This window comes from Silene latifolia, chromosome 10 (assembly GCF_048544455.1).
Source record: "Silene latifolia isolate original U9 population chromosome 10, ASM4854445v1, whole genome shotgun sequence".
Taxonomy (NCBI): domain Eukaryota; kingdom Viridiplantae; phylum Streptophyta; class Magnoliopsida; order Caryophyllales; family Caryophyllaceae; genus Silene; species Silene latifolia.
The window spans coordinates 58,932,607-58,955,727 of record NC_133535.1 but is presented as its reverse complement, the minus strand read 5'-3'; the positions used below and the strand labels follow the sequence as shown (position 1 = coordinate 58,955,727).

Here is a 23,121-nt window from a genome sequence, read left to right as displayed (position 1 = left end):
TGTGGATGGTGACACGTGTTAGGAGAGGCAGTCCCCTTTATTTCATTCTACCCATGAGCCTCACACAGCCAAATTGCCCTTTTTGTCCTATCAACTACTTTCTATAATACTTCCTACCCTAGCTGAGCTAGTAACGAGTAGTTCTGGGAATATTTTTGTTGCAATATGGCTATATTATCTGATTTCAGAAGAAGGTGGAAGAATTGAAGAAAAAAAAAAAGAAAGAAGGAAATTGTCGAATTGTTGAAAAAATAAATGATGAAAAAAAATAAAAGAACGAAAAGTGCGAAAAAGAAAAAAAAAAAGAAAGAAAAAAAAAAAGAAACAGAAAAATTCAAAATGAAAAAAATGAGAATTGCACAATGTTTCACACTCCCATGCTTTATTTGTATTTTATGGGGAGTTGACGATTTTTGGTGTTTTGTGAGTTTAGTGCATAATTTTGCACCGTTTCATCTTGCTGTTATGAGTACGAAGTTGGGATGCAGTCTATACTTGGATCCGTTGTTGCTAGCCTGGCTATTAACCCCACATATCCAATGTCACTTTAGCTCCTTCCTACCCATTACCTCACTAACCCAAATGTAAGCCCTCGGCACGTGTCTTGGTCATTAGTATGGTTGGAATGCATATGTACGGTTGTAGAGACTTTATTCATGTTAACTGCATGCATGTTCTTATAGGTCGAGTTAGGTGAGTGTCTTGCTTCCTCCTATCTTTCACATTTATACTCACCTTGTGCCTGATTTTGAGTGACGAGCGACCCGTGAGAGTCCGACATCTTTGAGTCTTGCAAGGTCGACGGTTCAGTAAGCTTGAAACATTAATTTAACTCGTTTGCACTTTTCAGTTGCCATTTTGTCATTTTGTTGCATTAAACTGGTTCTAGTGGATGATTTGTAGCTGATGCGTTGGTCCCGTTCCATTGTTCACCCTTAGTTGCATTCATATTTGCTTGGGGACAAGCAAAGGTTTGGTTTGGGGAGATTTGATACGTGCCTAATGTATAGTCTTTTTAGCCTATTTCAAAGACGTATTTCTATGCTTTTTATGTAGCATCGGCTACAAATGCCCCGAATATTCTACTTTGGTCCGTTTATTGTAATTTGCAGGAATTGACCAAAGAGGAGCTAAATCGAGCCTTAATTGTCCCAATTGCACGCATTCATGTAAAAAGAAGGAGCTGGAGCTTGGAAACCTAACAATTGGAAGACGTATGAGCTGAGTTTGGAAAGCAATCCAAGGTCTGACATGCTTATATAGCTCGATCGAGTGGTCTACTGCTCGATCGAATGCTCTACACACTCAAGACTGGTCGATCGACCAGTTTAAGGAGTCGATCGAGGAAGTTCCGCATGCAGTGCTCGATCGAGAGGTTGTTCTAGCTCGATCGAGTAAATTGCGTTCGATCGAGTAATCTTTCTACTCGATCGAGGGGTTTTCGTGTGCTTTTAGTTTTTCTTCCGCCTAATCTTTTATGGGCTTTTGTAACCAGTCCATAGATTAGGTTTAAGACTACTTTCTAGTATAAGACTGAGGAGAACATCACGTTACTCCTATCTCTTCACTACGTACATTTCGACTGCTACTTCTGTCACTGTTCTTTGGATTTTTATCCTCTACATTTTGCTACTCGGATTCGGTATTGTCAATCTAGTTTTATTTCTTAATCGTATTTATTGCTTTTAATTCCTTTCCCTCCTTGCTTTATAATTGTTCAATCGTTCCCCCATAATATTATCATCATGCTTAGTTTTAATTATTTGATTATCGTAATTGTTAATCTGACGATTATGTGTAGCTAATTTCCCTATGCTAAGACTATAGGGGATCCATAATTTGAAGGGAGAGTAATCGACCTACTAGGTTAATGCCAGTACCGTCTTTGTTGTTTAAGTGCTACAAATAATTGTAAATGCCTAATTGAGTCGACGCAATTAGACCCTTATTCTTAGTGGACCTTGACCTGGACCGAAAGGTTGGAAGGGGCAGACTAGTAGCGGACAATAGAGCATTGCAGCGAGGGCGAAAGTTAAACTGTTTACACTTTAGGGTGAATTAAGGACCGAAAGGTGACGTTCGCTACCCCTTAGACGCACTGCATTGACCTGGGACCTAGATTACTCGACCAGATGATTATGGTGAACCGTTTGTCTTAGCTATTCTCCTTTATCTGTTAAGCTCCTTCCCTTTATTTCACTTTTCCTTATTCTCTTAGTTTAGAAATCACTTTTTATAACCCCCCAAATTGGTTACTTAGACGAACTTAAATTCAGCCGACAAATTCCTACCTCTCTGTGGATTCGACCCGACTTCCCTAGTTATATTAGTTAGAACCAGTTGGTTATTTTTGACAGGTACGCGACAGACGTGTCACCTAACATGTGTGCCCAGTACCGGGATCAGGCCGAAGATGCTACCAGGGAAGTAATCAAAGAGCTCTTTCCTAAAGACCCCTTCCCGTGGCAAGATTTTGACCGGCTTCTTGATGAGAAGGCGGCTGCTGCGGAGGCAAAGGTCGCGGAGAAGGCGAGGCGGCAAAGGCCGCCGAGGAGGCCGAGGCCAAGGCGGCCCATCTTGAAAAGGTGAAGGCGGCGGGGAGGAAGCGAGAGGGCAAAGGCAGCGGTGAAGCGCCAAGTCGGCTCGGGTCGCCCATCGATGGTGATGTCTGCTCTGCTGCCCGGTGGCGAGCGAGAAACAAGCATAGGGAGACGGGCGGTCGTCACCGATTCACCGGCCCTTCGAGACGGCTTCACTGTTCGGGGCCAACTATTGAGCCTTTCCTCCCTGCCATCCTTTTGGCGCTTCAAGTTTTATGTCTGTAACCTTTTGCTGTACTTTTTGTTTTTGTTAAACTTTTGGTAGGTTGTGTTTAGGCTATCCCTATGGGGACGGCCGTCGTCTTTGTTTTGCCTTCACCTGTAAACATTTTTCAATAAAGTTTGTTTATTTTGCCTCCATCAAGTTGTCTTCTTGCGTTTCAACATATTGAGTGCTTTTTCGTTTTTACTTCCGGCTTGGCCGAGGCAGTTAGAAGGCGCATCTCAATTGTACTTAAACGTTTAAACATGTTGGCATGTCGGTCGCTTCCTCCACCACCCCCGGTCTTAGCCGGGGCGGTCAGATTTGCGCTTCCCAACCACCGTTGTGAACATGTTAGCGTATTGGTCGTTGTGTCCTTGTCGCCCCCGGTGTTGGCCGAGGTAAAACGAGGTTACGGCTCGACAGCGTTCGTATCTGTAGACATATTGATCGCTTCCTCTGCCAGGCCTTCGGTTGGCCGAGGCGGCTAGATTTGCATCTCAACTGTACTTATATGTTCCTATTAGCGTATCGGTCGTTGTGTCCCCGTCACTCCCGGTTTTGGCCGAGGCAATCGAGGTTACGGCTTCGACAGCGTTCGTATCTGTATACATATTGATCGCTTCCTCTGCCGGGCCTTCGGTTGGCCGAGGCGGCTAGATTTGCGTCTCAACTGTACTTATACGTTCCTAAGCATGTTGGTCGCTTTCGCGAGTACCAACTGCATTTGGCGTGACTGCTCGGCTTTGGCCGTGGCGTCTATTCTGGCATGACTATGGAGGGGACAAGTATTTTGATGGAAAACTTGGATTATTCTTCATAAGGTGTAATCATGCGTTGGGGTGTCCACAACGGTCTCTGACACCTCCGCCGTTATACAAAATATTTCCTTAAGTTGTCCGTGTTCCAGTGGCTCATCAAAGGAATACCCTCCATGTCCGTCAGCCGGTATGTCCCCGGCCTCATTTCTTCAACCACCTGAAGGAAATGTAGATTCATATACATATTAACATACTCATATATGTCTAAATTAATTTGTCATAAAATTAAAACGGATTTTATGCATGCAAACAATAATATAAAAGAGGAGAAATAATGTCCTTACATTGTTGATTTCGGATTTAAGGGCACAAAAGAGATCACCTTTCTCTTTTGATCTTGAGCTTTCCCTTATGGATGAACAAGATCTAAGTATAAGATCTCTCCCCAAGCTTTATACCCAAGGCTTAACACTTAATCTAATTAATATTATAAGTACTAGTATAATATTAATCTTAGTAGAAAATGGACCCAAAAATATTATGTACTCTTAATATTTTCGGTTTTTATGGGAGGAAGAAGAAGAGAGGATTTTGTCTCTCTAAAACTCTAAATTTTGGATGAACAAGTGAATGAATATTATACAAAACATTTTGTATATTATTAGGTAAAAATATGAGAAAACCATCATGGTTTCCTCTTCTCAAAAACCGGGTGGTAGGGGGGCTTTTGGGGTGAGCCAATGCATGAAGTTGTTGCTCTTAACAATGTTCATAGGCTTGCATGGCTAGAATAGTAGATAATCATTATGTTTACTTAATAAATTAATCAACACAATGTTAATCTAATACCCCATTATTTCTGTACATATCATAATATGGTGTCCATATTATTTTTGTCAATTTCTCAATATGTAACATGTCACATGTAACATAATTTGTGATGTATTTTTAACATATTAAAAATCAACGTATTAATAAAATACGTCACATACAAAAATTGATTTAGTAATTTCATAATTACTTGTGCCGAAATATTTTTACCAATTTATAAATCGCATTTACAAAAATTCATTCAATTCCGATTGTTTCCTTAAACAATAATTTCATCCGAGTAATGAAACAATTCGATTACTCAGACCGTATCTCATTTAATCACATTTCAATATGATACGTAAATTTTACTTCCAAAATTGTCCGTCAATTTTCAAGTAATTTAATCAACTCGTAACGTTATACGATTAATTAAATAATCAATTAAGTGTATTGCCCTTTAGGTATGACCTAGGGGGTCAACTGATCACCACCGTCACACGACAGTAATGTCAAACTCTAGTCAGCCAATCATTACCGATATATGTTGACCAGTTGACAGTAACAAAATTACTTCCCAATTGTATTCTTCAAAATGAGATTTAATAATGATATTTAAATCATGTGATCGCACTATTGTTGAGGACACATTTCCCAACAATCTCCCACTTGTCCTCGACAAGTGTGCGTCACCAATTCTCTTGTCCTATTACTATCTCCCACTCAATGCAAGGTGTCTTTCAGGTCGTACTTGCAAGTGATCATATCGAGATGGTTTCCTCGATCGGAGAATAAGCGATTGACCGGATTTATCCACTCGGATACCTTCCGAGCGTGGCCACGCATTTCCAGTTCATTACTCCTCGAGTGGCCCTGAGATATTGTTATAACCCTGACTAGGGGTGGACAATTCCTATTGCACTCATTCCCTTCGACTAGCCACAGCCATCATAACCCAAAATATGCCCATTTGACCCCATTTACGAAGGTCGTAGTAACACAAATCAAAGTTAATCAAATCGTGCCATCTTAGGAGAATAGTCTTTAGTCAAAAGAATCGACTCATTTGAATAATATAGTAGCTCTCGCCACGACCAGGCTATATAAATTTGCAGAACTCTATAAGCGGTCATAAGGCCCGACAAAATGTTCCTAATGATCGCCTATGTGATCGACTAGTCATCTCACATGACTCTATGGCACTTGAACTTGCCATCAATCGCCTCACACTCTAGTCACTTCGAGACGTCACCTCATACAAGTGACTATGGGCAAATACTATGTTAATCCGTGTTCACTTTAACGGGGTTCAATTGTCTCTACAACCCGTATGGATGTAACAAAGTATAAATTAAAGATAAAAGACAAATGTGATTATGAACATGAACAAAAACAACACTTTTATTTCATTTCAAAATCTAACGAAAATTTGGTACACGTTTAAGTCCCATGGACGTAACATGCCCATCATGCTTAGCCTGCGATAAAGGCTTGGTGAGCGGATCGGCTATGTTGTCATCCGTCCCAACCTTACAAATCGCAATTTCCTTTCTTTCAATGAAATCTCTTATTACATGATATTTTCTAAGTACATGTCTAGATCTATTACTAGACTTTGGCTCCTTAGCTTGGAAGATCGTCCCACTATTATCACAATAGAGAGTGATGGGATCATTAGCGGTAGGTACTACTTTTAGTCCTTCCGTGAATTGCTTGATCCACATAGCTTCCTTGGCGACTTCGATCTTTGCTATGTACTCACCTCCATTGTCGAATCATGATTCTGACTTCCTTGAAGCTTCTCCGACTTACGGCACCACCATTGAGCATGAAAACAAAACCAGCTTGTGATTTCATGTCATCTCTATCTGTTTGAAAACTTGAGTCTGTGTATCCATTAACACGCAACTCAGTGTCTCCTCCAAACACAAGGATAGAGTCCTTAGTTCTTCTCAAGTACTTAAGGATGTTCTTGACAGCAATCCAGTGACTCTCACTTGGATTTCCTTGATATCTACTCGTCATGCTCAAGGCATACGAGACATCAGGACGTGTGCATATCATGGCATACATGATTGATCCATCGGCGAAGCGTAAGGGATCAACTTCATGCGTTCAACATCATGGGGTTCGGAGGGACATTGAGTCTTGCTCAATATCGTTCCGGTTACCATAGGTACCAAACCCCTTTTGGATTTGTCCATGCTGAATCGTCGAAGAATCTTATCAACATAAGACTCTTGACTTAGTGCCAATATCCTCTTGGATCTATCTCTATAGATCCGGATACCTAATATGCGTTGTGCCTCTCCTAAATCCTTCATTTGGAAGTGGTTACCTAACCACTTCTTAACAGAAGACAACATTGGAATATCATTTCCAATGAGTAGTATGTCATCGACATACAAGATTAGGAACACAACATTGCTCCCACTAAATTTCATGTATAAACATGGTTCCTCAACATTTCGAGTGAAACCATTTTCCTTTATTACATCATTGAATCGATGATTCCAACTTCTTGATGCTTGCTTAAGACCATAAATGGATCTCTTAAGCTTGCACACTTTGTTAGGATTTTTAGAATCAACAAAACCTTCGGGTTGTATCATGTACACCTCCTCTTCTAAATGCCCATTTAGAAAAGCGTTTTTGACATCCATTTGCCATATTTCATAATCATGAAATGCGGCGATCGCTAACAAAATCCGTATGGATCTTAGCATGGCTACGGGGGCGAAAGTCTCATCATAATGGAGACCTTGGACTTGGGTAAATCCTTTTGCCACTAGCCTAGCTTTGTAGACATCGTCATGTCCTTCTATGCCATTTTTGACCTTGAATATCCATTTGCATTGGAGGGTCTTGCCCCTTTAGGCAAATCTACCAAGTCCCAAACTTGGTTTTCAAGCATAGAATCCATTTCGGACTTCATGGCTTCAAGCCATAAGGTGGAATTAGGACTAGAGATTGCGGCCTTGTAGGTGGCGGGCTCGTCACTTTCCATAAGCAACACATCGAGTGTTCCATCTTCCTCGATAAGTCCCACATATCGATCGGGATGGCAAATAACTCGGCCCGTCCTTCTTAGTGGAGGAGGTACAACCGCGTTAGACGACGAAGGAACATCTTCTTGCGTCTCTATTTCGGTTTGTGGCTCTTGAACTTCATCAAGTTCAAAATTTCTCCCACTATGTCTCTTAGAAATAAATTCTTTTTCTAAGAAGACAGCCTCGCAAGACACAAACACTTTATGATCTTGAGGTTTGTAGAAGTAATATCCTCGAGAGGTCGAGGGGTAACCCACAAAGGTGCATTTTTCGGATCTTGGGGCAAGCTTGTTGTCGTTCTTAGTTTTGACGTAAGCATCACATCCCCAAATCTTCATATAGGATATATTTGGGATCTTACCCGTCCACATCTCGCATGGAGTCTTTCGGTGGACTTTGTGGGACTATTATTCAAAGATCGAATTGCGGTTTGTATCGCAAATCCCCAAAACGAGTTCGGTAACTCGGTTTGACTCATCATGGATCGAACCATATCAAGTAAGGTTCGATTTCTCCTTTCGGCAACACCATTAAGTTGAGGTGTTCCGGGTGGAGAAAGTTGTGATATAATACCACGACTTTTCAAGTGTGAATCAAATTCAAGGCTAAGGTATTCACCACCACGATCGGATCGTAGTGCCTTAATCCTTTTATTCAATTGGTTCTCTACTTAGTTTTGAAATTCCTTGAATTTCTCAAACGCTTCACTCTTATGTTTAATTAAATAGATATACCCATATCTACTTAAATCATCGGTGAAGGTTATGAAGTAGTCATAATTACCACGAGCGGTGATACTCATTGGTCCGCATACATCGGTGTGTATGAGTCCCAATAGCTCACTAGCTCGTGTCCCTTTACCACTAAAAGGATTACGAGTCATTTTGCCAATTAGGCAATATTCGCATGTACCATATGATTGATAATCAAATGGTGTAATCACATTAGTTGAAATTAATCTTTTGATGCGATTCTCGTTTATGTGACCTAATCGACAATGCCAAATGAACGCTTCACTTGGGTCACTTGTTTTGAGTTTCTTTGATTGAATGTTGTAAATATCTCTTGTCGGATTTGAGGTCTCTAAAATGTAAATGCCATTGATGGAAGTAGCTTGGCCAATAACCAAATCATTCCTAGAAATAGTACAACAATTGTTCTTAATGGCAAAACAAAAACCGTCCACGTCTAGCATGGCGATTGAAATAATGTTTTTAGAGAGTGTAGGTACATAAAAACAATTATGCAAATACAACTCAAATCCATTTGGCAAAGCTAAAACATAAGTTCCCTTGGATTCGGCCGCTACCCGAGCTCCATTTCCAAGGCGTAGATCCACATCTCCTTTGCTAAGCCTCTCCACATCTCTTAAACCCCGTAAATGATTACAAAGGTGAGAACCACAACCGGTATCTAGTACCCATGTCGTAGTGGAAGTATAATTTATATCAATAACATAAATTTCTTTAGGAATTGTACCTTTTGGAGTAATGAGTCCTTCCCTTATATTTCGCAAATACATAGGGCAATTCCTAAGCCAATGTCCCATGCCATAGCAATAATGGCACTCATCATTAACTTGCTTGAAGTTTTTGACTTTCTTTCCTTTCTTCTTGAACCTCTTGCCCTTTGTAGCAAGAACTTGATTGCTAGAGCTCCCACTAGCTTTGGCATCTTTATCTTCCAGAGACAAAGACCCTATAGCTTGCATGAGGTAGTCTTCCTGAGACGGACTCACACGAGGTCTAGTAGTAGTGGGTGGTTTAGAAGAGGTGATGAAATTAAGGTTTCCATCCGATCCTATCCCGAAATGAAGTTCTCTAGTTGTATCGAAATTATTGTTGGAGCATACGTCGTCAAGAACATGGTGATATGACTCAATAGTAATTGGTGCGGTAGCATTTGATGGATTCATTGTAATGCACTACAAATATGGAGGAAAGGAAATATTAACATTTGTCTTTTTAAATCATACTTGCAAAATTAACAAGATATGAACATTTATATAGTGACCTTTACCCAACTATAATAAATGATTCCAAGACCCAAATTCATATCGACTTAGGCACGGTGGGGCCGATACATCCTTTATCAATATAACTCGGTGGATTAACGTTTAATCGATTCTACTTTTAGAACTCTTGGTCGATAATATTACATTAACAATTATCTATAGCCCAAAACACATCGACAAGGGCACGGTAGGGCCGATACATCCCTTATCAAATACTTTTGTTGAGTTCAATCCAAATTTCGAATAAATGTGTCCATGATCCAAACCCACATTAACTTGGGCACGGTGTGGCCGATACATCCCTCATCAACATGAATTCGGTGGATTAACATTCATCACCCACTTCCCCTACGTAACAAGGTTTGTACCCCGGTGGGGCCGAGCGCACTCCCTCGCGAAATAGGTTTTCATGGTTTCTACTATTTGGTAAGGCTATGTCTCAATTGATAGTTTTAGCGAGAGGTCATGTCAATTCATTATCTATCACGTTTTAAGTGAACTAAAGCGGTGAACTACGATAATTTTAATTGACACGGTCGATAAACTCGATAAAAGAAGACAATGCATGTTTAGTTATGGCGATTTAGCGATGCATGTGACATAAAATAAAATGCAAGCATAAAGAATAAATAAATCCTAGTATGGCCTTCCTAAAAATAGAAAAACTATTAATCTATTACATATTCGGAAACCAACTCCATTGGTCCCTTGAACTTCGGTTGTGACACGCATCTCGAGGTAACACCGTCTTTATGTATCCCCATTCTTGAAGAAATCCGTCTTTGGGAACTCCGGAATGAATAAAATTACATAATAAATTACATAATTTCCTATTATACATTTGCAACTAAAATAAAATAAATCTATTAAATTACAAAACGGTGATACGAGATCACAATAAAAATTACAACCGAATCGATATTCCCATACATTTCGGGAAATATCAATTAAATCTAAGGCCATACTAAGTAAAATTACATAATTCAAAATTACATAAATTAAAATTATGACAATCATAAAGAAAAATGCAGCATTATAATATGTAAGAACATGCTCAATTTTTATGCTAAATCGCCTTTTAATTAGCCAATATCGTATATTACTCGGTTTTTACGGATTTGCGTGATTTCAACATTTTATAATCACAAAAATACATAAACTCATATTTATGCATAAGTTAATTACCCTAACCTCTTAGGACTCAAAATTTAGTCTTCACTAATAATTTGACCATAATTAACCCATATTTTATAAAATTGTTCATAAATGGACCAAAAATTACAAAAATAAGCTATTAAACTTCAAATAAACCACAAAATTTCAAATAAATTCAAAATTTGAAATTTAAACTCATGAACATTCTGGAAAAATTCCATGACACTCATAATGTTCAAAATCTTAGGTTAAAAATTTCGAAATTTTTCCGGAAAAACAATGTTGCGGTTTATCGATTTATAATAAAATAATCATAAAAACATGGAAAAATTATTTTATTAACTTTTCAATTTTAGATCTGAAAAATATAATAAAATGCAATATTAGACGTTTTTCCTAAGTCATAGATTATGTTTTATTAATTTTCCACTAATAATGTCACTATTTATGCTATTTTTCTTCAAAAATTCATAAATCATGCAAAAAAACTTATTTATAGCCAATTATTTTACACACATCTTGTAAAATTGCATGTGACAACATATTAATTTTCTATGACCAGATTCGAAATTTAACTCATATTAACCTATTTTTCACTTAAATCCGAATTTAATAATGAAAAATTCATTTTTCGAGCATAACTAGTCCAAAAATTATGAACATTTACAGGTTATCTCAAATAATATATGTGACAACATATCCAAAAACCAAGTGAAAATTCGAAGTATAGCTATTTTTAGACCAAAAATGACATTTTTACTCATAAAATCACATTTAAATGCCATTATTGTAAATTATGAACAATAAAAATCCGAACAATTAACCAAAATATCCTAAAACACTTTAGGACCAGAAATATTAACATGCATGTAATAATTTCGTGATATATCATAATAACACAAATTTTACAAGTTTTATTTGTTATTCATATAACTCGGAAAAACTTTTAACCAATTTGCATGCAAACAACCGTGGCTCTTGATACCGATTGAAGGAAATGTAGATTCATATACATATTAACATACTCATATATGTCTAAATTAATTTGTCATAAAATTAAAACGGATTTTATGCATGCAAACAATAATATAAAAGAGGAGAAATAATGTCCTTACATTGTTGATTTCGGATTTAAGGGCACAAAAGAGATCACCTTTCTCTTTTGATCTTGAGCTTTCCCTTATGGATGAACAAGATCTAAGTATAAGATCTCTCCCCAAGCTTTATACCCAAGGCTTAACACTTAATCTAATTAATATTATAAGTACTAGTATAATATTAATCTTAGTAGAAAATGGACCCAAAAATATTATGTACTCTTAATATTTTCGGTTTTTATGGGAGGAAGAAGAAGAGAGGATTTTGTCTCTCTAAAACTCTAAATTTTGGATGAACAAGTGAATGAATATTATACAAAACATTTTGTATATTATTAGGTAAAAATATGAGAAAACCATCATGGTTTCCTCTTCTCAAAAACCGGGTGGTAGGGGGGCTTTTGGGGTGAGCCAATGCATGAAGTTGTTGCTCTTAACAATGTTCATAGGCTTGCATGGCTAGAATAGTAGATAATCATTATGTTTACTTAATAAATTAATCAACACAATGTTAATCTAATACCCCATTATTTCGGTACATATCATAATATGGTGTCCATATTATTTTTGTCACTTTCTCAATATGTAACATGTCACATGTAACATAATTTGTGATGTATTTTTAACATATTAAAAATCAACGTATTAATAAAATACGTCACATACAAAAATTGATTTAGTAATTTCATAATTACTTGTGCCGAAATATTTTTACCAATTTATAAATCGCAACAAAAATTCATTCAATTCCGATTGTTTACTTAAACAATAATTTCATCCGAGTAATGAAACAATTCGATTACTCAGACCGTATCTCATTTAATCACATTTCAATATGATACGTAAATTTTACTTCCAAAATTGTCCGTCAATTTTCAAGTAATTTAATCAACTCGTAACGTTATACGATTAATTAAATAATCAATTAAGTGTATTGCCCTTTAGGTATGACCTAGGGGGTCAACTGATCACCACCGTCACACGACAGTAATGTCAAACTCTAGTCAGCCAATCATTACCGATATATGTTGACCAGTTGACAGTAACAAAATTACTTCCCAATTGTATTCTTCAAAATGAGATTTAATAATGATATTTAAATCATGTGATCGCACTATTGTTGAGGACACATTTCCCAACACCACCTTGTAGGGTCCTTCCCAGTTGGCCGTCATTTTTCCATGGACGTTTCCTTTGTTTGTGGCGGCCGACTTTCTTAGGACTAGATCTCCTACTCTTAAGTCCCTTTTGTGGACCCTACGGTTGTATGCTCTTCTCATCCGGTTTTGATACACTGCCAAGTTGAGCCGTGCCGTGTCTCGACTTTCTTCGACCAGGTCTAGGGAGGCTCTCAGGCCTTCCTCATTTTCGACTAGGTCAAAGGTTTTCGTTCTGAATGTCGGCACCGCTGCTTCAATTGGCAGGACGGCCTCAGACCCATAGACAAGGTGGAATGGACTGTACCCCGTTGCTTCTTTCTCCGTGGTTCGAAGTGACCACAGGACGCCGAGTAGTTCATCAACCCATATTCCCTTTAGATCTTCGACCTTCTTTTTTAGCCCGTTTAGGATTGTTTTATTAGTTGCTTCCGCCTGCCCGTTGCTCTGAGGGTGGCAGACGGAGGAGTATGCAAATTTGATTCCGAGCTCCTCCAACCAATTCATCACCATGTCGCTCCAAAACTCTCGGCCGTGGTCAAATACCATGACTTGGGGTTGCCCAAAACGAGTTATGACGTTCTCCCAAATCACCTTTCTTACGGCCGCCGTGGTCTTGGCAGGTACCGCGACAGCCTTGACCTATTTGGTGAAGTAATCAACGACGACAATTAGGTACTTTTTTCCTCCGGAGGCCGTCGGAAATGGCCCTAGTAAATCCATCCCCCACTGTGCAAATGGAAGGGGACTAAGCACCGGTTGCAGGTCTCGGGAAGGAGCATGTATCACCGGAGCATGCATCTGACAATTCTTGCACTTCTTGGTCTTTGCTCTGGAATCCTCAAGTATGGTGGGCCAGAAGTAGCCGGCTCGGAGAGCTTTGTGGCTAGCGTTCTTGCCCCCATGTGATGTCCACAGATGCCTTCGTGAATCTCTGTCAGTATTAGCTCCGCGTCGGCTGGGCCGACACATTTCAAGAGTGGCCTTATTACAGACCTTCTGTATAACTCTCCTTCGAACACTGAGTAACTTGCGGCGATCCTTCTTATCTTCTGAGAGAGACTGCGGTCCTCCGGTAACTCTTTTGTTAGTTTGTATTTCATTATCGGAGTCATCCACGTCGTCTCGGCTTTGATGTCGCCCACCATGCCGACGGTCTCAGTGATGCTTTTAGCATTCCTGATATCCACCAGCACGGTTCGACTGACATTCTTGATACTTGAACTGGCAAGTTTTGAGAGAGAATCGGCTCGGTTGTTCTCAGACCTGGGGATGCACTGTATTTGGAAAGATCTCAATTTTGCAGTGTCGGCTTTTACTCTTTCCAGGTAGCTCACCATCCCGTCGTCTCGAGCCTCATACTCTCCTCTGATTTGATTAGCCACTAAGAGTGAATCTGTCTTCAACACAACATGCTCCGCCCCGGCAGCTCTAGCTAGCTCGACTCCAGTTATCACCGCCTCGTATTCGGATTCGTTATTTGAGGCCGAGAAGGTAAACTTCAAGGCGTACTCAAACTCGTCCCCGTTAGGGCTGATGATAAGGATGCCGGCTCCTGAGCTGTTTGCCGTGGAGGACCCGTCGGTGTATACTTCCCACACACCGGGATGTGATTCTTCTTGGTATGTGCACTCGGCTAGGAAGTCTGCAAGTGCTTGCCCCTTTATCGAAGGCCTCGGCTTGTACTGAATGCCGAAGCCGGATAGCTCCACTGCCCATTTGATAAGCCTGCCTGATTTTTCGAATTTTTCTAAGGCTTTCTCCAATGGCTGGTCGGTTAAGACCGTCACGGGATGTGCGTCGAAGTAGGGTTTTAAATTCCTTGCGGCAACGACGACGGCGAAGGCCGCTTTTTCAATCAGTGGGTAATTTCTTTCGGCGGATGAGTGTATGGCGATAAAGTAGATTGGGTGTTCTTGCTTGTTTTTTCTTCTCGACAATTACGGCAGCCGACCGTGGCCGAGGTAATCGCTAGATATAGGTATAGCGTCTCCCAAAGATCGGCACGGGGGGGGTCGGGAGAGTTAGTAGGTGGGCTTTCAGTTGCTTGAAAGCCGCACTCTGTTCCTCCCCCCCAGCAAAAGTCTTTATTCCCCTTCAACACTTTGAAGAATGGGGTGCTCTTGTCGGCCGACCGAGAGATGAAGCGGACGAGAGCCGCCATCCTCTCGGTCAGCATCATAACCTCTTTTCGATTCCTCGGCTCCGGCAGGTCTAATATTGCTTTGATCTTCTCTGGATTGACATCAATTCCCCTGGCGCTGACAAGTACGCCGAGGAACTTGCCGGCCCGGACACCGAAGTTGCATTTCATTGGGTTAAGCTTCATCTTATATTTCCTTAGTGAACAAAATGTTTCGCTCAAGTCGGCCAAGTGCTCGCTGTCAGACTTGCTTTTTACAATAGCATCGTCGACGTAAGCCTCGATGTTTCGCCCTTTCTGATCTTGAAATAATTTGTCCACCAGCCTAGTGTAAGTTGCGCCAGCGTTTTTCAAACCGAACGGCATCATTTTATACATGTATGTGCCGTGTATGGTGATGAATGCGCACTTAGGCATGTCTTCCTCGGCCATGAATACCTGATGGTATCCTGAGAAGGCGTCTAGCAGGCTCAGCATAGTGTAGCCTGCCGTTGCGTCAATTAAACTATCTATTCGAGGCAAGGGATAGCAATCTTTAGGGCATGCTTTATTAAGATTTGTAAAATCAACACACATCCTCCACCCCCTGATGACTTCTTCACCATTACAACATTTGGTAGCCACTCAGGGTAAGTACAAGGCATGATAAAGCCCGCCTCTAATAGTTTATCTACCTCGGCCTTGATGGCCTCATCCTTTTCGGCCGAGGAGTTCCTCATCTTCTGTTTGACAGGGCGAGCGGTGGAGAGTACGTTCAGCTTGTGAACGATCACCTCCCGCTCACGCCTGGCATCTCGGCGCCGAGTACGCGAAGACGTCTTTGTTCTTCCTCGGCAGGTCTAGGAGATCGGCTCTGAATTTTGGCTCCAGGCCGACACCGCGATTACGGTGCGCCCTGGGTCAATTTCTACTTCCTCGGTCTGGGCTCCTTCGACCATGCCGACGTTGTTGGTGCTCATCGGATCACCCTCCTGTTGTAAGGATGGGCTCTTTCCCTTCTCTGACTTCTTTGCCACTTTGAGGGATTGCATGTTGCACCCTCTGGCAGATATTTGGACATTGACAATTTCGTCTCTTTCGTCCTTTGAGACGAGCTTTTGCACTTCCCCCCGGTCCGAGACATACATCAATGTCAGGGCCCGGATGGACATCACATCATCGGCCTCGCTCAAAGTGACTCGGCCTATGAGGACATTGTAGGCGGACGAACCATCAATAACCACGAACTCTGACCAAACATTTTTGGCCGCGTCTGCTTGGCCGAACATCACCGGCGATCGATTGACCCTGGGGTACCAGGCCACGGCCGGAGAAGGTAGCAACAACGGGTTGGTGCAGGGGCTGAGGTCTTCAATCTTCAGACCGAGATTGAGAAAGCACTCCTTGAACATGATGTTCGTGTAGGCGCCTGTGTCAATCAGGCACCTCTTCACCAAGTGGTTGGCTATGTCTAGGTGGACTACGAGAGGGTCGCTGTGCGGGGCGATGACTCCTTCGTAGTCCTTCTTTCCGATGGTTATATCGGGGACGGTGGAAGCGGGGGTCGCTGTTTTGGGCACAAAGTTAATGGCTTGGTATAGCTCATTCAGGTGCCGTTTGTGCCCATTAGCTGACCCACCATTTTCGTTTCCTCCGATGAAAACCTGGATCACTCCCATGCGCTGGAATACTGATTTTCTATTCGCCCCGTCGGAGCTTGTTTCCTGGCCTCCAGCTACATACTTGCTGAGGGCCCCTTTTCGGATTAGCTCCTCGATGGCGTTCCTCAGATGCCGACAGTTGTCGGTCTTATGGCCGGGTTGGCCGTGGTAGTCGCAGAACTGGCTAAGGTCGCCGTCCCCCCTCGCCTTGGGGGGCCTTGCCCATAGCCCTTCGTTCTTGCTTAGAACAAAGACCTCGGCCGGTGATTTGACCAGGGGGGTAAGACCGATGTACCGCTTCGGGGTGTATGGTCCCGAACTCCCCCCGGCGCCCGTTGAGTTCTGTTTCCTGTTAAATCTCTCAGGCCGTGACCTATTCATGTCACGGCATCCTTCGTCTACGTTGTCCCGGCGGCTCCTCCTCTCTGGGTGCCCAGCTTCACTGTGGCCTACCCAGGTCTTGTGATAGTCCTCCACCTTTATGGCTCGGTCGACCATCTTTCTGGCGGAGTCTAGGTTGAGGTCCTCGCACTTGATAAGCTCATTTTTGAACTCGCCTTTCGGCAGGCCTTTCATCAGTGTGAAGGCCGCCAGTTCGGTGTTCAGCTCACGAATCTGCTGAACCTTAGCGTCGAATCTCTTGACGTAGCTCCGGAGGGACTCGTCCTCCCCCTGTCGGATAGTCAGGAGATCTGATGTCTCCACGGCCCTTCGTTTGTTGCAAGCGTATTGGGCTATGAAACTGTCCCTTAGGTCGGCATAACAGTACACCGAGCCATTAGGTAGCCCCTTGTACTAACTCTGAGACATGCCATGGAGGGTCGTTGGGAAGACTCGGCACCACACCTCATCAGGCTGCTCCCATACCGACATGTACGACTCGAAAGCCTCGGCGTGGTCGGTTGGGTCGCTATCCCCTTTGTATGATAGGGCGCGACTTCAGTTTGGTCGGCACCGGGACTTCGAGGACAAAGGCATTGAGGGGCTGTCTGACCACGTGCCGAATGACACGCGGCGATCGGCTCCTCGCAATCCTAGTCCGGCTTCTCTCCCCGTGGCGGGAAGGGCTTCTTGTTGTCTGACTTTGGAGAGTCGGACTTCTTTCTTCATTTCTTCGGGGGTGGCCTCGTTATTGCCGCGGCGACGCTGTCCTCCCACGAGTGGGGGAAGGACTTTGGTCTGCCACTGGCAACACGGGCTCCGCCGGCGTCCTTGCATGCCCAGCTCCTTGTATTACTCCGGTCAAGTTGTTCGGAGTTACTTTGTGGGCCCTGGTCACGGTGGAGGCGCCGCCACCGCTCGTCGTGACAGGGGTGACCGGCATACCGCCCATCAGGTTCAGGAATAGCTTCAGTTTGGCTGCATCGACCACATGTCCCATGACAGTGACTTGGACGGTCGGCAGCGGTGTTTCTGTCTCTCTTGGCATCCCGTACTTCACCGGCTCAATCACTCGGCCGGTGGGGGACTGCCCGATCTCAGAATTAGGGAATGTCTCATCCTGGTAGAATTCAGTTTCTACACTCACCAGTTCTGGCTGTTTTGACATCTTCTTAGCTCTTTGAATGATTTTTTTTTTGTAAGGTAGATGATTAGCTTTTAGTATCTAATCCCCACATACGGCGCCAATTGTTCCGGGTGTAATTCCGAAGCAGAGTTTGTGACCACGTAAGCTTGATGAATGACGTCTTTTCTTATCTCTTCCTCTCGGTCTCTCCTGTAAAGATGAACAAACTGAGGGCTCGGCTTGGTACCGAGCGTACTCACTCCGACGCTCAAGTCAGTAAACTTAAAGAGATTAAGTTGTGTGTTACTTGGCAAAGTATTTTGTAGAGAGATAAGGGAGTTAATACCAGATTAATAGTGAGTTTTATGGATGAATTGTGGATTATTCGATCGTTTTCTCAATGAGGATTGAGGAGTATTTATAGACTTTCACCTTTTGTCACGTAGTGGCCAAGTGGCAGAGTAGGTGGAAAGACTGTTCTACCCTCGGCCGAGGGACCCATGGCAGGCCGGCTGGCCTGGTTGACTCCATGCCGAGGGGACTTGGATGTGAGTATGCGGATATGTCTCCCGGCTGGCTAGTTGCTTAGCCGAGACCCAAGTGACAGGCCGACATTTGAGTCGGTTTAAATTTGTCTAATACGTTGACTTCTTTGTCTTTTGACTTTGACCTTGCTCAATATGTTGACTCGGTCGTGGTGCGAGAATATGCCCCATCAATTTGCCCCTAGCGTAGTCTATGCCGTGGTATGGACCTTCGATGAGTGTTGAGCGTATTCTGCGCAAGTTGAATTTTTCCCGCTTCTTCTTCCTCGGCTTGGTTACATTCAGGGCCGTACCATATCCCCCCTCCACATGGATGTGTAATGGACATCCTATGTGGAAAAGAAAGTGGCACTGGCCGAGACCAAGGTTGAGAGTGCCGTCTGTACTTTTGATTGCCCCCGGCCGGTGCTGTCTTTGCTTTGTTGATTAGCTGGCCGTTAGCAAGTAATACTAAGGAGCGTGTTGAAGAAGATTTGTAACTGTATGTCGATTGACATTCCATGGCTGCATGCTTGACGCGTGGCTTGGCATTGATTGATCGATGTTTCATGGGCTTTGCCCTGATTGGTCCGTTTCATGGGCTTTGCTCTATAAATAGAGCAGTGTGCCCTGTTTTTTGGCCATCAAACTTCATTTTCTCAAAAAAAAATTTCCTCTCTCTTAGTTTTTCGAAGAAACTTCTCTCTAGTCTTCAAAGCGTTACTCGGCGTAGCACTTTTCCAAGGTAAACAAACAAATTTTTCCAACTTTTTAATTGTTAAGTTTTTGTTATCACTATGTCTTCTGCGGATGCTCCACCTAGTACCTCTGCGCCGGGGGGCGAACCGTCGCGTCCTGATGAAGAGGAGGCACTGGTTGTCACCCCGATAGGATTTGGGGGTCCCAAGCCGCTTTCTCCTGAGATTGATCCAAAATTTTTGGAGGGTTTTGAGGATGATGATGATGATGAGGTGACCCCTTCTGCCGTAGAGAGGCCGCTTGTTTCGTGGCACGGTGATGCCTGCTCGATCAGTCCTGACCGTGCCTGGACGAACAAGTTCGCCAGTTATTCCGGTTCTGAACTTTTTGAACACCATTACTCCTTCGGCAGGGGGTATAGAATTGTTATCCCTGAGGAGGGTCAGGCCGTCTGTTGCCCTCCCGAAGGTTGTATTGGCGTATACATCAGACACCTGGAGTATGGGCTCCGGTTTCCTTTGAATGAATACGTCGTGGCCATAATTAAAGCCATGAATGTCGCCGTGGCTCAACTGCATCCGTTGGCCATCAGGACGATTATTGGCTTTGTATGGTTATGTCTCTTTAAAGGGGAGGCCTCAACGGTGAACCTCTTTCGCCGGCTTCACCACCTTCGATAGACTGTCCTAGGTGGCCCGGGGTGGTATAGCATACAGACTGAGCCGGGGGGGGGGGGGGTGTTCCTTTTGGGGAACCTATCATATATATTCTCACAATTGTTCTAATCAATGTGATAAGTATGCATGCCTATTAGACTAGGTAATTATTTTGCTTATTTAGTCTCAATAAACAAACAACCCACTAACCTCTATTTCCTCCATCATTTTCGGTCCATTACATAAAATGGACATCCATTTTATTTTGTCAATTTGTCATTTGTCACACAATGTGTCACATGTAGCATGTAACATGTCTTTAATTAAATCTAATGCATATTTAACATATTAAATATCATTATACTAATTAATTGAATTACATATAACAAATTGTCTAGTAATTCACAATTACATAGTATAAAATGGGACATGTTAATATAATTCACAACATATTATAATTATAATTAACCATTCATTCTTATCTCTATTGTTTCATTAAAAAATTTTTAGTAATAAAATATTACTAAAACGAATCTTATTTAATCGAATTACAATAAGATACTATTTCCTCTCATAAATATAAATTGTTCTTATTTAAGGAATTAATTAACTTGTATCAATATACAATAATTAACTTTACTGATTAGGTGTAACACCCGCGAATTTCCCAAGTCGAGGGAAATTCGACATTTTAAAATTTATTAAACCGTCTTATTACTTTATTTTATATTTTTGAATTATTCAATTTAATTAATTTTATTTCAAACACGATTTTTATAAAGGTAATATATAAATGCTCATTTGTATAAAAATACGTATTATTAAATTATATTTTGAGGCATAACTTATATAAGGATTTATGTATACATATTTTTAGTCGGATAATTTAATAGCGACAGTAATAATAATTAAGCTCCGTCTTAAACTATAGTAGGATTAAGACGAATTTCCGTCTAGCAATAGACCGTCCCATTTTCATATGTAAGAGTATTCTTAATCTCGACCAATCAAAATTCAACAACACTCATACCACCTACTCACTCACACCCACATTTATATATTATTATTATTATTATTATTATTATTATTTTTTTTTTTCAGAAAAGTTTTAGATCTTATTATTTCATGATAAAACCATAAGTACAAGATCCTTGCCACTCTTTCCTACAAAGGAGACCCTAAAAGCCCCCTAAGAAAGATAAAAAAGAACAAACATCCTACACAGCAGCCTAAGAAACATTAGAACCATACAAGCGTAAAGTTACAACTTTCCTAATGACTATACTTAAAGCGTCCACAGTTGACTTAGGACCCTTAAAACTCCTATCATTCCGTTCCTTCCATAAGTAGTAGATAGTAGCCAGCAAACTAGCATGTTGCTTGACATTTCTACGAGTAGGGAGATTAGTCTGCATAATCTGAGCCAGAGAAAAGGAGCCCAGGGGCATCTGAACCCATTGAGCAACAACAATCAAAACACTCTTAGAGAATTCACATTCGAAAAACAAGTGAGGGATATCTTCATAGCTACATTCACAGAGTACACATCTGTTGATAAAACACATACCCCGGGAGATCAGCTTATCCAGATTAGGCAACCCATTATTCATAACCAACATACCAGTAAAAGAATGCTTGGGGTGGCTTCCAGTCCCATGAATCAAAGGAGCCCAGGGAACTAATGGTCTCCTAGTCCTGAGATAGCCATACATGGTATCTGTTCTATACTTCATCTGAGCAGTACAGGCATCAAGCAGATGGAGAGCCTAATCAGGAGAACCTGCAAGTCCCAGGAGAAGGTCTTTCATTTTCAGTACATTATTCCAGTACCAAGAGTTAGAAACAGTCTGCTGAGCATCCCACAAACTAGTTCCTTTCAGAACATAAGTGGAAATCCATCTGGTCCAGATACAATGGGGTCTATAAAAGATTTTCCAAACCCATTTCATCATTTGCGCACAATGCCAGCTTAGTACCTCTTTTATGCCTATCCCCCCTCTAATTTTGGGGAGCATAGCAACTGCCACTTGAGAAAGACATGTCTTCTAGACCCATCATCAATACCCCAAAGGAAATCCTTACAAAGCTTGATAATTCTTTTAGCAATGCCTTTTGGGAGCAACACACTAGCCCCCCAAAAAGTATGAAGACCAAAAATGACTGAATTCACAAGAAGAGCGTTTCCTGCATAACTCAGACTATGATTAGCCCAATTCATGATTCTTGCTTTGATTTTATCCAACAGAGGTTGATACATGTCTTAGAGTTATTCTAGCATTAAAGAGAGGAAGTCCAAGATATCTGAAAGGGAAAGCTCCCATACTAAAACCAGTAGCATCCAATATAAGATCCCTGACAGTCTCTGCTACACCTCCAAAATATAGATCAGTTTTGGATGGGTTAGCATGGAGGCCAGAGAAGTGACTGAATGTATCAAGGCAGTCTGCAACAGCCTTAACAGAGGGCAGGTCACCACGAATAAAGACAAGCAAATCATCTGCAAAAACAAGGTGAGTAAGATTCAGTTGGACACACTTAGGGTGATAAGAGAAGTTAGCAGCCCTAGGGAGCCTTCTGAGCAGCCTAGACAACACCTCCATGCAGATGACAAAGAGGTAGGGGGATAGAGGATCCCCTTGCCTCAACCCAGATTTACCAGGAAAGAATCCATGAAATTCACCATTTGATGAGCAAAGAGTAATAAGGAGAAGTAACACATGCCATAATCCACTTAACAAAACTTGGAGGAAACTTTAAGAAGAGCAAGCTATCCTGAAGGAAATGCCAATTAACAGAGTCAAACGCTTTCCTGATATACACCTTAAGCAAACATCTAGGAGTGAGGTAGGCTCGGCCATATTTGGAAACCAGATCATGTGCAAGCATGGTGTAATAAAAAATATCCCTATTAGCTAAAAAAGCAGCTTGTTCAGGACCAATGATGGAGTCCAAGATCTGTTTGAGCCTATTAGCTAGAATTTTGCTCACCACTTTATAAAAAGTGGTGCAGCAGGCAATGGGTCTGAAATCTTTAACAATTATTATTATTATTATTATTATTATTATTATTATTATTATTATTATTATTATTATTATTATTATTATT

The 23,121-nt window shown here is 41.6% G+C and overlaps 1 protein-coding gene across 1 annotated transcript; it reads right to left on the bottom strand.

The window, feature by feature from the left end:
- Positions 1-21,244: 21,244 nt before the first annotated feature.
- On the bottom strand, positions 21,245-22,615 carry LOC141607626 (uncharacterized). Its single transcript, XM_074426974.1, has 4 exons — positions 22,345-22,615; positions 22,067-22,199; positions 21,833-21,914; positions 21,245-21,748 (listed from the first exon to the last, which is right to left on the bottom strand). Exons 1-4 carry the CDS (start codon positions 22,613-22,615, stop codon positions 21,245-21,247), a joined length of 990 nt encoding a protein of 329 aa, XP_074283075.1.
- Between the last annotated feature and the right edge of the window lie 506 nt (positions 22,616-23,121).

Bases quoted from the DNA above. Each gene is read 5' to 3' on its own strand.
- LOC141607626 (XM_074426974.1), bottom strand. From the start codon at position 22,615: ATGGAGGTGTTGTCTAGGCTGCTCAGAAGGCTCCCTAGGGCTGCTAAC. The intron at 21,915-22,066 runs GTCTAGAAGACA...TATCTGGACCAG, and splicing joins CTTTGGGGTATTGATGATGG to ATGGATTTCCACTTATGTTC. The intron at 21,749-21,832 runs GTACTGAAAATG...TGTACTGCTCAG, and splicing joins ACTCTTGGTACTGGAATAAT to ATGAAGTATAGAACAGATAC.